The 14711-nt window shown below is 44.6% G+C and overlaps 1 protein-coding gene across 2 annotated transcripts in view; it reads left to right on the forward strand.

Annotated features, from left to right (window-relative positions):
* Positions 1 to 14711, forward strand: part of LOC123768912 (dynein axonemal heavy chain 7) — a 339155-nt gene that overhangs the window by 260028 nt on the left and 64416 nt on the right. For both annotated transcript variants that reach the window (XM_069309142.1, XM_069309143.1), the window contains 5 exons: positions 1602 to 1781; positions 4372 to 4631; positions 8799 to 8991; positions 9913 to 10072; positions 14030 to 14235. In XM_069309142.1, coding sequence (XP_069165243.1) covers positions 1602 to 1781; positions 4372 to 4631; positions 8799 to 8991; positions 9913 to 10072; positions 14030 to 14235 — 999 coding nt within the window. The remainder of the gene's footprint in view (positions 1 to 1601; positions 1782 to 4371; positions 4632 to 8798; positions 8992 to 9912; positions 10073 to 14029; positions 14236 to 14711) is intronic.

A 14711-nucleotide genomic window follows, 5' to 3' on the forward strand; every position in this document is an offset into this window, starting at 1 on the left:
TTGCACCCGCCGATGCTGAATTCCCATCGACAAGTCGTGATAAGTAATCCACTAACGATATATAATATGATTGAAAGGCATGTAAATTAGTGTAAAAAGTGTTGAATAGAGTACAGTATTGTAAGTGTTAATGATTAATTAAGCCTTGACAAAAAGATACTGTACAGTGTAAATATACTGTACAGTAGAAATAATTGTCAATAGTGAAGTAGAATTAGAAGTCATGTGAATCAGTAGTAAGCCTAGCTGTTGTGTGAAGTGAGTACCTGAAAATAAGTGTACATACTGTATGTACCCTGTATACAATATAAAACAAGCGCTGCAGAGAATGACGTAATCTTCACAGCTTCGTAATCTTCAGCTTCATTAAAAGTAAGTCAATTTACCAATTTTATTATAATATTGCAACATATTGTTTTTTTCAACAAGAGCTACATATTAGTCTCTGCAAATGTATATTCTATCGTTAGCAGAGAAAAGGTGAGCTCATAATATTTCATCATGGCTAGCTCTCAGTGACAAGGCTCGATCGCCATTGTTATGGCCTGGCCGCCACAGCCTGTGTCATAACATTAAAAATACATTACCTGCACTGTTCAGGGTAAAACAAAACACATCTCTAAAATTTTATTGAGAAAATATTAACAATCACTGATTGATACATGAAATATTTTGCAATACAAAGGAATGAACCAATTTTTTCCCACCCTTCTGGACTTGATCAGACCGTGTTCACACATCATCCATGCAGCAGCCAACAGCTGGCTTAATCGTCGGCGTGGCACTAAATTGGAACGCAATTACACAATGAACTTTATTTAATTTTAGTTATACAGTATAAAATATATCCTACCTGAATGTTACTTGAAAAATTACCCAACCCGACTTAACTTCGGAAATAACGGAGCTCCGGAAATAACGACCAGGGTACAGCCCCATATAGGCCGTTAAATTGAGTGGATACTGTATGCATAGAAATGGGAAAACACCTAAATTATTGGGACCGCCTCAAAGCTCTCAAAATGTACTCTTTGGAAAGAGAACGAGAAAGATATAAAATACATGGAAGATACTTGAAGGCGAAGTCCCAAATTTGCACAGTAGAATAACAGCATACTGGAGCAAAAAATACAGAAGGAAATGCAGAATAAAACCAGTGAAGAGTAGAGGTGTCATAGGCACAATCAGAGAATGCTGTCTGAATATCAGAGCTCCACAGCTGTTCAACACCTCCCAACAAGCATTAGAAATATTGCTGAAACAAAGATGGATGTATTCATGAGGCACTTAGATAAGTTCTTGCAATAAGTGCCGAACCTACCAGACTGCAGTGGATATGTAGGCCTGCGGGCTGCTCCAAGCATCAGCCTCGACCAAGTTATCACAAGTCGAGCCTGACCTGAGGTCGGGGTCAGGAAGTAGAAGAACTCCCAGAACCCCCTACAAGTATGCGCCTGGTTGGAAAATGCAGTTTCCCTGGGGAGCAGATTATTGCCTAAGGGAGCTGCTTGCTCAGTAAGGAATGTTTCATTTATATTCACATGTTTGTGATTTATATTGTCTTTATTAAATATGAAGTATAAAATTTTTGATACTCCTAGGAATCAACTGTTGGCAAAATGGTGCATGGCAGTGAAGAAAGCAGACCTTGAGGTGACTGATTCATTCAGTTTAGTAGATTCTCTCACTCCACCTTTACACATCCGTGCATGGGGACTAGAAGGTCTTCCTACTGACTCGTTCTCCCTTCAAAATGCCACTATCATTAAACATACTGTGAAGTAAGTTGTTATATTCATGTTTACTTCAGAGTTTTAAAATTTTTTTGAGTAGCTTAATTTACTTAATCATAGTTCTATTATTTAATAATGCTCTAGTTTATAGTATCTTTTCCTCAAGAAAATGGGTAAATGAAATACAAAGTTTAAATTAATATTTTCTTGGACAGAGTTCCCGATAGGTCCCTGAAGCTATCTCACTGAGATACTTCAGGGAGACTCACTCACTCCATGCAAATGAGTCACATCAGATGTGGGTGTTCAATTTGACCTACCAAGGACCAGAGCAAAAACCTGGCCTCACCCCCAGCTCCAGAAGGCTGCAAACAAGTGCAAAGGTTTTCCTCAGTCAGCTTAACCAACAACTAGGGAACCTTAACAATGAACTGCAACATCCTGACATCCCTCGGGAGAGTGGGAGCAAATAATCAGGTAATGACAGGCACAAAGGAAGTACCCCACCAGAAACACCTGTAACAAAGCAGCAGCCTCACACCATTCAAGCAAGTAGTACTGACAGAAATTGCGACAAATCCCCAGCGAAAACAAAGGGTTGTCTGCCAGCCAGGACAACTCTGGAACCTCATAATGCATCCAATATGGAAAATAAGAACCACACTCAAAAGAGGCTGGATCCATCATCAAGGCAAAATCCAGGTCTTGCAAAAGGTACACACACACACAGCCTCCGCTGGGGAAAAGTTGAGTGGTCGGAAACTTCTGGAATGATGACTCCAAGGAACCCAAGAGTACCTGGAAACGAACCCTAGGGATAGATGTAGCCATATTAAACTCATTCAAGAAAGGGGGGGGATATGAAGACCCCCATACCATGCAACAGAAGACCCCCTGCAAAAGGAACAAGAGTCCATGAAGGTTGAAACGGGACCCATGGACCTATGTCATACTCCCCCCAAGCCACAGGAATCACAGCCAAGGGCCCAGGGCAGAGTCATCATCCGCACCTACTGTCCGAGATAGAGAAGTGTAGTCCAAGGGAAAGACTTGAAAGGTTGGAGCTGGCTGAAAAGTAGACCCAGAAGCCTCGGCAGGATCATCAGGCTCAGCTGTCTCCACACCCAAGTTGGAAGGGGCGAACCCTGTCATGTTGATGGCAAACAGCGCCATCCATTTGTATGCGCTGCATTTCATACACCAGCAGTATGTAAACAACAAAAGAAAGTGCATAACCTCCGTCTGCTTGGATGCTAGTCATGTACCATTATAAGTATTAAAGTCAGTAACCAAGCAATGGCTTTACATCAACCCTACAACGAAGGCCATCCACAGTAACACAGAGCACCACAAACCCCAGAGCAGACCAAGCCACATCCTGAGATAAATCTTGCCCCAATCCCAAAATCTTCAGACACTTCGGGATGGAAGCAAAGGGAAAGACAAGGAGGAGGGTACACAATGCATGAATGGGAAAGATGAGATAGTTCAGACAGAACCATGATTGAATTAACCCAGCTCTCCAAATCAGAATCCCTAAACACCAATCGGGGCAGCTTCGGGGAATCTAACTGAACAAACAACCTAGCCCACTGTAGAAGAAATCCTCAAGCATAAAGTGGTCACTGGCTGAAAACCCTGAATATCACCACAAGAATTTGTTAGGCGAGTAACATGTAGAAAACATGTCCCACTTGACTTGCGGGATCAAAGGTGTCACTAACCCAACAGGCAGCATGGTGGAGGCAGAAGGTACGAGCATCATCATGTGGCACAGACTATGTACAGTCCTTAAACTCGCACAAGGAGAAAGCAGATTCAGTGGGTATATCCATTGGACCACCAAACCTGCAGGGGTTTCCCAGGGTCTGCAGGGAATGGTCCTGCAGGCAGCCCCCTGGCACTGGGATTACTACACTAGAACCCCGATTTGGAAACGGGGTCTTTCTGTTGTGAAGAAAGGAAGTCTCTTTTGTATTGAAAGTCAAAGGGAGTAGAGCCAAATAGACACTTGAATGGATATAAATACAGTAGGCCAACCCAGCTTACTGGAGGGTGAGAAGGCTGACCTCATCATGCCGGGGTTAGGTCACATGAACTCCAGTGTTCCCCACCAGCCAAAATTTGCTCACGACACCAAGGAAGGCCGAAAACCAAAACCAAATGGACTTACCTAGGGCGAGGACCAAGTGAGGAAGCCATCTAAGGGAGCAAACCCTGAGCACTCCAGGAAAGAGAACCCCCTGACAGTGCAAGGGCAGTGCTAGGGAGCACATGGGGGAAGAAAACTCTGTGTACATGCAGTTCCAAGTGCCCTATATTCCTGGCTCTCGCAGCACAAACCATGTACCACAAGTATGTGGTGGCAGACACGACTAAATTTATATAAAAATTGGTATAGTACTATTGCTCCCTGTGACTCTGAGGAGGCCAGGTTCTGGTTCGTGGTCCTCGGTAGGCCAATAAGAACTCCGCGACTGATGGCACCTTGTAGTCTAGCACTATATCTGAATAGTAGCTTTAGGGTGCCACTGGGGCTCACCCAGTAATTGTTATTTGATTACATTCAGTGCTGTTTTTTTTCATATAGTTTTTCATGTAGCCTCTGTAGTCCTTTGTTCTTCATACTTCATTTCAGATGGCCATTGCTAGTGGACCCCGATGACCAGGGTACACGGTGGATCCAGCAACATGAGGCTGCAAATGATCTGGAAGTCGTCCAGGAGCAGGATTTTGACAAGATAATAACACAGTCTATCAGTGGAGCTCGGGTAACTGTACTGGAGGATGCTCTGACTCGTTGCATTCCAAAGGGTCGGCCGCTTCTCCTCCTTGACCTGTCAGGAGAACCACCACCTATTCTTATCAACATTATCACCCGTACTACAACAGAAGAAGGTGAAATTTCTCTTAAGTTATAAAAATTTATAAACAATAATTATAACTATAGAAAATATCAAACTACATTGGCATCTCTAAAATTCTGACTAAAGTGTGACATAATTATTCAGACTGATCGATACCTTTTGATGTCTAAAAAAAATTAAATTCAGAGTAATTATAGTTGTGATTGTGCCACATGATTTTTCTGCCAATTTTACTTTACTGGGGGAACTCCTCAGTGGCTCCCTGTATCCATCTCATTGACATTGCTCTCTACTACATCACATTAGTTGTGGGAGTTCTGTTTGGCCTACCAGACACCAGGGCCAGAACCTGGCCCCAGTCAGAAAAGTTCAGAGCGCAAATGACATTCCACCATTTGTCACTGGGAAAGAATCCAGAAAGTCAATGAAGCTTTACATGCAACTGCTGGGTTCACAAGACTCAAAGTCTCAATTGTCAAGCAACTTCCTAAACAATTCATACAAAAAAAAAATCCACTCAAAACAAGATCAAACATGTTAGTACTGATTGCTGCCACCAGGCAACCTGGAGCTTGGTTCTGCACCAGCTCATCAAAAGTTCTGTCATTTATATCGTGCATCACAATTGTAATCCATGGTCTTCATCTCTCGTAGCGGGTCCCACAACAGCTAAGCTAATTGCCAGCTATCCTAGGACTTGTCCTGTGGTGACTATTTGCTTGTAATTACCTAAGTGTAATTAAACGATGAGAGCTACACTTGTGATGTCCCATCTTCCCAGCACTCCTTGTCATATAACACTTTGAAACTACTGATGGGTTTGGCTTCTTCCACCTTCTCGCTTGTTCCAACTGTCTACCACTTCAAAGAACCAGACACAGTAAGAATTCCAGAGAACAACAAAGTTCATAAAGGTGTTTAGAGACAAAGTGGAAAAAAATGATCAAGGAGCTAAGTAAGAACAAAGCAGTTGGCACAGATGGAATTTCACCTTGGCTTTTGAAAGAATGCTCACCTAAGCTCAGCATTCCACTTCAACTGATTTTTCAGGCATCCCAGTGTACAGAAGTCCTAGCAGATGGGCAGAAAAAGGCTAACATAGTTCCAGTCTACAAAAGTAGCAGCAAGGAAGACCCCCTCAGTTATAGACCTGTATCATTGACAAGTGAAACAGTCAATATATTGGAAAAAATAATTAAAACTAAATAGATAGAACTCCTGGAGAAAAATTATATAATAACAGTGTGGTTTTCAATCTGGAAGATCCTGTGTAATGAATTTACTCAGTTTCTATGATAGCCACAGACATTTTACAGGGAAAGAGATGATTACAAATACAAATACAAATATAAATTCAGGTAAAGTGCATACATACAAGGTGAAATACAAAAGTTGATGGATTTATAGATAGAGCTAGTACATACAATGCCTAAAGCCACTATTACGCAAAGCGTTTCGGGCAGGACTTTGACTTTGATATGATTGGGTTGACTGCATCTATCCTGACGTAAAAAAGACTTGACAGGGTTCCACTCAAGAGGTTCTGGAAACAGGAACATATTGGAGAAGTGGCAGGAAGGCTTCTACCATAAATGAAAAATTTTCTGACAGAAAAATGAGGGCAGTAATCAGAGGCAATTATAGAATTATAATGTTAGTACATTAAGCAATTATAATGTTAGTACATTATATAGGCAATTATATACTCTTCATGTATGCTTCATGTACGCTCATAATGTTCCCTGAAACTGTGATACATGTGTCAGTAATGTGTCCACAATAAATGTTTATTGTCACAATATTACCTGTTATAAATTCACTAAAATTACAATATGTACAGTTTCACACACCATTTACACAGTAACACACTGTATTACACACTCTATTGAAGGTGGTGGAGGCCAAGACCGTCAGTAGTTTCAAAGCGTTATATGACAAAGAGTGCTGGGAAGACGGGACACCACGAGCGTAGCTCTCATCCTGTAACTACACTTAGGTAATTACACTTAGGTAATTACTCAGTACTTGGGAAGTGAGTAATAATCAACGAAGTAGTCCATGGTACACAGCGCGACTTCGCTCTCGTTGCACCAGGTACAGATAAATTTTCGCTTCCTGTTTCTTCATTCTGTGTGCTTGCAAATAATGCAGTCATGTACACCCTTGGCTTTAGTACTTGTAGGTTGTATGTAACCAAGCTTGTAAAGCATAAGGTAGTATTGAAAGGATTATAGGAAAAGATCAATTTGTAAGGTAGTCTTGAAAAGATCGCTTTGTATGGTCCCACACAGGAAGAGATTCAGCTAGCCTCAAAGAGTGTCCGTCAGTTAGGAAGAGATTCTAGTATTCTTGAAAATATCTATGGAAAACACCACCATGGAAGCCGCTAACACTGTTCATCTATGCTATTTGTATCAGATGCATCATTACTGAATGCAGAAAATGATTCATCAATGTATCATCTAAATAAATTGTAGATAGCATAGGATTGCAAGGGTGACACTCAGAGCTACAACTGGATATGCTCGCTGTATCATCCTCATAGGTGCTGTATCACTTGCCTCCGACCTTTGTGTTAGGTCCTTATTGCACCTAGCTTCACCAATATTATGACCCTCATGTTCTTCAAACAATAAGGTTTGAATTTCACCGACAGAGCGTTATCTTTCAACACTGTGTCGGACAGGTATTTGGGAGCCAGAGGCGCGTGGTTGCTCATTCAGTACTAACCAAGCCAGCAGCCCTAGGGCATTCTTGGAATTTTTTCCAAGATGGCTGCCTCTCACTGGAGGTCCTAAGAGTCCATTTTGTACACAACCAACCTCATACACATTTAGAATTGGTACCAAAAAATCAGAGTTTTCTCGGTTGGCGCAGTTTCCCGCCGACCGAGAATACTCGGTTGGCACAGTCAAGTGTTTAAGGACTGTCATCATCTACCAAATACTGTCGCCTTGTATCGTGTGGCGTTGGCGGAGCCGCTTCAGCTTGCATTTGAGATTTAGATTTCGCTTCTGCTCTGTTCCGCAAGCTTTCTCGGGAGTTTTTTTTTTTTTTTTTTTTTTTTTTTTTTTTTTTTTTTTTTTTTTTTTTTTTTTTTTTTTTTTTTTGAGATATATACAAGAGTTGTTACATTCTTGTACATCACTGGCCTACTCATGGACTGCCTGAGCCGTCCTGGTCGTAGGACCAGGTGTTCTCTTTTCTCTCTCCTCCTCAGTTTGTGGTTATCCACTTCGGTTCAGGACTGTTTTTCTAAGGCTCTTTTCTTGTTGGCATTGGCCTCTGAGAGTTGGGTCGGGGAGCTTCATGCTCTCCTCCAGCGCAGGGGTTTCTGCTCTTTCAGTACTGGTGGTCAATTTGTTAGTTTGCAACTGTCTCCTTCTTTTCTGGTAAAGAATGAGACTTCTGCTTTCTGGAGGGGTCATTGGGTTGTTTATGCTTGGTTGGTTCAGCCGGGGATGCTTCATGTTTTGTGTCCAGTTGCGGTTCTTCACTGTTACTTGCTCACCATGGACTCCGTGGCAGAGGACACACTTTGGATTTACCCGGTTTCCCTTCTTCCCTGTTCCAGGGTGCAGTTCTCCCAGGTCGTCTGTAGAATTATTGTCCAGCCAGCCTGCAGTCCATCCCCGTGCCGACAACATTTGTAAGTTCGTGGCTTTGGCTGCTATTTTTGGTAATATGTCTTGGGCTGATATTCGGGCACGAGTCTTTTGGAGATTGAACAGGGTCCTGGCTGCAGACAGTGGTGCGACGACGGGTGACATCATACTAGTTTGCTCGTTTTTGTTTGGGGAGTTCTATCCACTCATTCGGCTTTTGATTGCAATTTTACCCAGAATAGGGGTTTGTTTTGGGACGCCTACCTTTCTGGGTGCCTAACCTGGTCGAAGGCAGACATACAATGCTTCCAATTTCAAGGGGGTTTCTATAGGCCATTGCTCCCCTTGCCTCTCTAGAGGGCGCCAGGTTCTGGCTCGTGGTCCCCGGTAGGCCCATAAGAACTCCATACACATGACTGATGCCAAAGTCTAACATTAGCATATCAGCCTAGTAAGCTCCGGGGAGCCTCCGGAATTCGCCCAGAAAAAGGTGTTTCATTACAATCAACGCTGGTTTTTTACAATTATCTTATAATTATGAAAGTAAAATCACAAATCGTTAATCAGTACTCTATTTTCTCTGAACTATTTAGGTGGTGTTCGAGTTGTAAGTGCAGGAGCTCTCACTCTACAATACAACAATATTTTCCGGTTGTATCTGGCAACTAGACAACCACGGCCTCAGTTGTCCTTGGAGAGTGCTGCTGCTCTCACTGTTGTCAACTTTACAGTGACTGTTCATGGTCTGCATGATAACCTGCGACAAATTCTTGTCAAGAAGGAGCGGTGTGTGTTTTTAATTTGTTACCTGCTATATTAGTAACTCATTTTATAATATAGCTGTGCTTTAAAGTCTAATACAATGTATAAATAGTATTTGTTTTGGTTTTTTCTATTACAGTATCCACTCAATTTAACGGCCTATATGGGCCTTGTTGTCCGCCTTCCTTACCACCACCCCTCTCCCTGCCTCCCTCACCACCACCACTCTCCCTGCCTCCCTCAACACCACCCCTCTCCCTGCCTCCCTCACCACCACCACTCTCCCTGCCTCCCTCAACACTACCACTCTCCCTACCTCCCTCACCACCACCACTCTCCCTACCTCCCTCAACACCACCCCTCTCCCTGCCTCCCTCACCACCACCACTCTCCCTACCTCCCTCAACACCACCCCTCTCCCTGCCTCCCTCAACACCACCACCCCTCTTCCTACCTCCCTCAACACCACCCCTCTCCCTACCTCCCTCAACACCACCCCTCTCCCTACCTCCCTCAACACCACTCCTCTCCCTACCTCCCTCAAAACCACCCCTCTCCCTGCCTCCCTCAACACCACTCCTCTCCCTCCCTCCCTCCCTCACTACCACCACCAATACTCTCCCTACCACCCTCACCACCACCCCCAACACTCTCCCTGCCTCTCCCCCTCAATGCCTCCCTCCATCAATCACTGCCTCCCATCCCTCCCGCAAGGCCTTGGAGGTCGGTGGCCTGTGGCCACGTGAGGGGTCGCCGATGCCAAAACAAACTCAATACCGACCTTCGGTAATATCGACCGCCAGACTGGTATATGAGGGTCCACATACCGATCTCCCAAACCGGTCGTTATTACCGGCAGATCGGTATAAAAGAGGCCGTTAAATTGAGTGGATACTGTATTGGTAAATAATCACAAGCATAATATAATTTAAATTAATTCAATAGCCCAGAATTAGAGGATGAACGACAAAAACTGGTGTTGACGACATCTTCCTACCAGCGTGCCTTACAAGGTACAGAGGAACGCATCCTTCATACTCTGTCTTCTGTTCAGGGCAATATCCTAGAATCTGAGGAGGCCATTATGATACTTCAGGATACAAAGGTGTGTTTTAGTATTACAATACTTTATAATCTCATTTCATTGAATGTAGTTAGAATAATTTGATCCTCCTTGAATGTGTTTTTAGCAAAGATATAATTGAACAATACAATCTAAAGGTGCTGTATTAGGTTTTATGAAGTAAAAAAAAAAGAAAAGTGAAAGGACCATTTCATTGAATTAGCTAAAAACATAAATGACCATGCAAATGAGGATTTGCTGTACAGTTGCTGGGAACCCAAATGTATTTGTAAAAACATGATGCAGTAGTTTAAAAGTTTTTCAGTTAACTATACAGTATTCCTAATCATTAATTTCTGATTAGGAATATGGCTCCTTGAAGCTATCTTAATGATATTGCTCTGTGCAAATGGGTCATATCTGACACAGGAGTTCTGCTTGGCACGGGGAACAGAACCAAAACTTAGCCCCCTTCACTGAGGTGCAGAGAGCAAGTGACAATTCACCACCACACCAGGAAAGTATCAAGAAAGTCGGTGAAGTTTTACACACAACTGGAAGATTAACAAAGATCGAAGCGTCAAAACTGTCAATTAACTCTGCAAATGATTAACACAGAACAAGGGAAACATTCAAAATTAGCATAAAACTTGTAGTACTGAATCCCACAACCAGGCAGCCTGGCTTCCATACACAGCCAACTTCCTCGATCATTTCCTTCACTGATATCCACTTGGATAGTAGTGTTTTGATTCTTTCATAGGTGACAAGCCCCTCTGTTTCAAGCTAAGTGTTAGCTGCTCTTGGACTTGTTCTGGCTCTGACCATTTGCTTTGTACTTTGTGCTATAATTTAGTTTTCTTGGGGAGCCCCTTGTGGCTTCCCCAGATCTCTGAGATGGCCCCAACTACTAGATTACATCAGCTGTGGAGATGAATTCCACCTACTGGTGACCAGGACCAGAAGCTGACCTTCCCCTCACAGACACACAGGAAGCAGGAGACATTCTTCCATCATGCCAAGGAAGGCACACAGGAAGTCAGTAAACCTATACAAACCACTGCTGGGTTCAAAGAAACTGAAACCTCAAAACCCTCTGAGGAAACTTCCCCAGCAATGTAAACAATTGAAAATTTCTTGAAATAAGTATCCGCTCTTTAGCCCCACCCTTCCCATTTGTTTGGGGAGAGGGATCAGGGCGGGGCTACTGCTGTCCACTTGCTTAAGCCCTCTGTTCGTCAGCTGATGCATTTACTTTCAAGTAGGAAGCCCCAGGTTGTCAGTAGCACTGGCAGGCCCTAATGTTTTTCAGTTAAGTGCTCTCTGGACCATGTCCTGTGTGCTTCATTTTGTACACTATTGTGTAGCATGGGCTTGACTTCGTGTGCTTAGCACATAATGAGCTCAGTTACCTTCCCTGGGTGCTCTCTAGCACTGCCCCTGCACTGACAGAGTTCTCTTCTCTGCTGGGTTCAAGAGTTTGGTCCCTTCCAGGTCCTTCCTGCTAAGAGTTGCCCTTGCTTTGGGCGAGACAGGAGTCTTGTTGCCCCTGTCTTGACCTAGGTCGGGAAGAAGTGTTGATGGGTGGGGTACAATAGCTCTTGAAAGCTTGTACATACGACGTGTCGAGGTCGGCCTTCACAACCATGTCGCACAAGCTGTGTCAGCTTACTTTTAGATCCGGCATAGCATTCACAGTGCCTGGAGTACCTGGCTGGTTTCACTTTGGACCCTGGGAATTCCCTCAGGTCACTACAGTGATCCTTATTGAGAGGCTCAACAAGCCTGGTCTCGCTTTTTGCAGGTTTGACGGATGTTCATCATCTTTCCTACTTGAAGACGATTATTCTTTCTGCTATATTCATGCTTCCTGTTTGGTCAGTAATGTTTACAAGTCCTGTGAAGTTTGTTCTCACTGGCCCTCTGCCTTGATGGATTCTGCTTCCCAGTTAGAAGTTTTCCAGACAGATGCCACTTTACAGGCTAGGTGTGCTCATGTTAAGCATTTGAGGCATCTTGATTGTTGTATAGCAAGGAGTTGGTAGTGTTGGTGATCTCCACCTGGACTCGGTCCAAGCCGCCACTGCCTCCTTCACCACAGGACGGGTGTGGTTTGCTCGTTCTTCCCTTCTTTCTTCCTTCCTTCCCTGCTTCTCTCCTTCCCTCCTTTCCTGCTTCTCTCCTTCCCTCCTTTCCTGCTTCTCTCCTTCCCTCCTTCTCTGCCTCTCTCCTTCCCTCCTTTCCTGCTTTTCTCCTTCCCTCCTTTCCTGCTTCTCTCCTTCCCTCCTTTCCTGCTTCTCTCCTTCCCTCCTTCTCTGCCTCTCTCCTTCTCTCCTTTCCTGCTTCTCTCCTTCCCTCCTTTCCTGCTTCTCTCCTTCCCTCCTTTCCTGCTTCTCTCCTTCCCTCCTTTCCTGCTTCTCTCCTTCCCTCCTTTCCTGCCTCTCTCCTTCCCTCCTCCTCTGCCTCTCTCCTTCCCTCCTTCTCTGCCTCTCTCCTTCCCTCCTTCTCTGCCTCTCTCCTTCCCTCCTTCTCTGCCTCTCTCCTTCCCCCCTCCTCTGCCTCTCTCCTTCCCTCCTTCTCTGCCTCTCTCCTTCCCTCCTTCTCTGCCTCTCTCCTTCCCTCCTTCTCTGCCTCTCTCCTTCCCTCCTTCTCTGCCTCTCTCCTTCCCTCCTTCTCTGCCTCTCTCCTTCCCTCCTTCTCTGCCTCTCTCCTTCCCTCCTTCTCTGCCTCTCTCCTTCCCTCCTTCTCTGCCTCTCTCCTTCCCTCCTTCTCTGCCTCTCTCCTTCCCTCCTTCTCTGCCTCTCTCCTTCCCTCCTTCTCTGCCTCTCTCCTTCCCTCCTTCTCTGCCTCTCTCCTTCCCTCCTTCTCTGCCTCTCTCCTTCCCTCCTTTCCTGCCTCTCTCCTTCCCTCCTTCTCTGCCTCTCTCCTTCCCTCCTTCTCTGCCTCTCTCCTTCCCTCCATCCCTGCCTCCCTCCTTCCCTCCATCCCTGCCTCCCTCCTTCCCTCCATCCCTGCCTCCCTCCTTCCCTCCATCCCTGCCTCCCTCCTTCCCTCCATCCCTGCCTCCCTAATTCCCTCCATCCCTGCCTCCCTCTCCTCCATCCCTGCCTCCCCTCCATCCCTGCCTCCCTCCCTCCCTCCCTCCCTCCCTCCATCCCTGCCTCCCTCCCCTCCATCCCTGCCTCCCTCCATCCCTGCCTCCCTCCCTCCATCCCTGCCTCCCTCCCTCCATCCCTGCCTCCCTCCCTCCCTCCATCCCTGCCTCCCTCCCTCCCTCCATCCCTGCCTCCCTCCCTCCCTCCATCCCTGCCTCCCTCCATCCCTGCCTCCCTCCCTCCCTCCATCCCTGCCTCCCTCCCTCCCTCCATCCCTGCCTCCCTCCCCTCCCTTCCATCCCTGCCTCCCTCCCCTCCCTTCCATCCCTGCCTCCCTTCCCTGCCTCGCTCTCTCCCTCCTTCCTTCCGTGCCTCCTCCCTCCCTCCTTCCCCTCCCTCCTTCCTTCCCTGCCTGCCTCCCTCTCTCACCATTTTGCTGAGAAATTTTGATCATTTCACTTCAAATTACATAAATAATTATGATGGGCTCTGAAAGTTATGGCAAGTGGTGAACAATGAGTGTTAGGCCGGCTGTTTGCCTTGTTTATCTCGGGTGGTAAAGGTTCAGTTTATATTCGGCAAACAAGCTTATTCGCCGGCACATGTGGTAGTCATAACTTTCCATAGTAGAGTAGAGAGTATGTTAGTAGGTTTCCTATGGTGGTGTTTTCTTTTATTTATCATTTTAATGTGCTTGTCCTGCATCTGGTCATTGTCACTCCTTTTTTCTGGGGCACATATAAGTGTGTTTGTCCAAAGGTAAGCCTTTAAAATTCATGCAATGACAAACACATTCACTTTAACCCCTAAATTTAATATCATAACATTGTGTTTTTAGACATGTAAAGTGAAAAATTAGTGCTCCTTGGTTGACCATTATAATGATTATATTTCCATTTGGCAGCAAATGTCAGATGAGATCAAGCATAAGCAAGAGCAGTGTGTGGAGACAGAAGCTGCTTTGCTTCTGTGCTGTCAGCAGTATGAAACAGTGTCTAAACCAGCTGCTGCTCTGTACATGACTTTGGCAAGCCTCGGCGCACTCTCACACATGTACCAATTCTCACTAAGCTGGTATATTAATCTATACATTTCTGTTATAGAGACTACGTAAGTATTCAAGTTTTTTTTTTAATTATCTTTCATATGTTATGCTGCTTAGTTTATATATTCTCTTTGCTCTATGCATTCAGTATTCACTCTATCATTCACAGAGCCAAACTTGACATAATATCCCTAACCAATGTCAATGACTACAGTACCTTACCGGTAGCTTTCTTGAGACTGTACCTAACTCTAACTAATTCCTCACATATTAATGATATAATTCTCTCACTTAAAACTAATTCAAACTAAACTTAAAGCTAAACTTGAAACATAAACTTAAAACTAAACTTAAAACTATTGGCAAGCGATAAGTACTGTATATTACTAGATATACTTAGGTACTTACTGGAGCCTGTCACAGAGGGAAGATTGCAGGTATTGAAGATTATTATTGTGGTTAACAATGTCAGAAGCATTACATAGATCAACAAATAAATCTTTAGGGTACTGATTTTTGTCAAGAAATGTGTGTTGGAATT

Source organism: Procambarus clarkii, chromosome 64 (assembly GCF_040958095.1).
Source record: "Procambarus clarkii isolate CNS0578487 chromosome 64, FALCON_Pclarkii_2.0, whole genome shotgun sequence".
Lineage (NCBI taxonomy): Eukaryota > Metazoa > Arthropoda > Malacostraca > Decapoda > Cambaridae > Procambarus > Procambarus clarkii.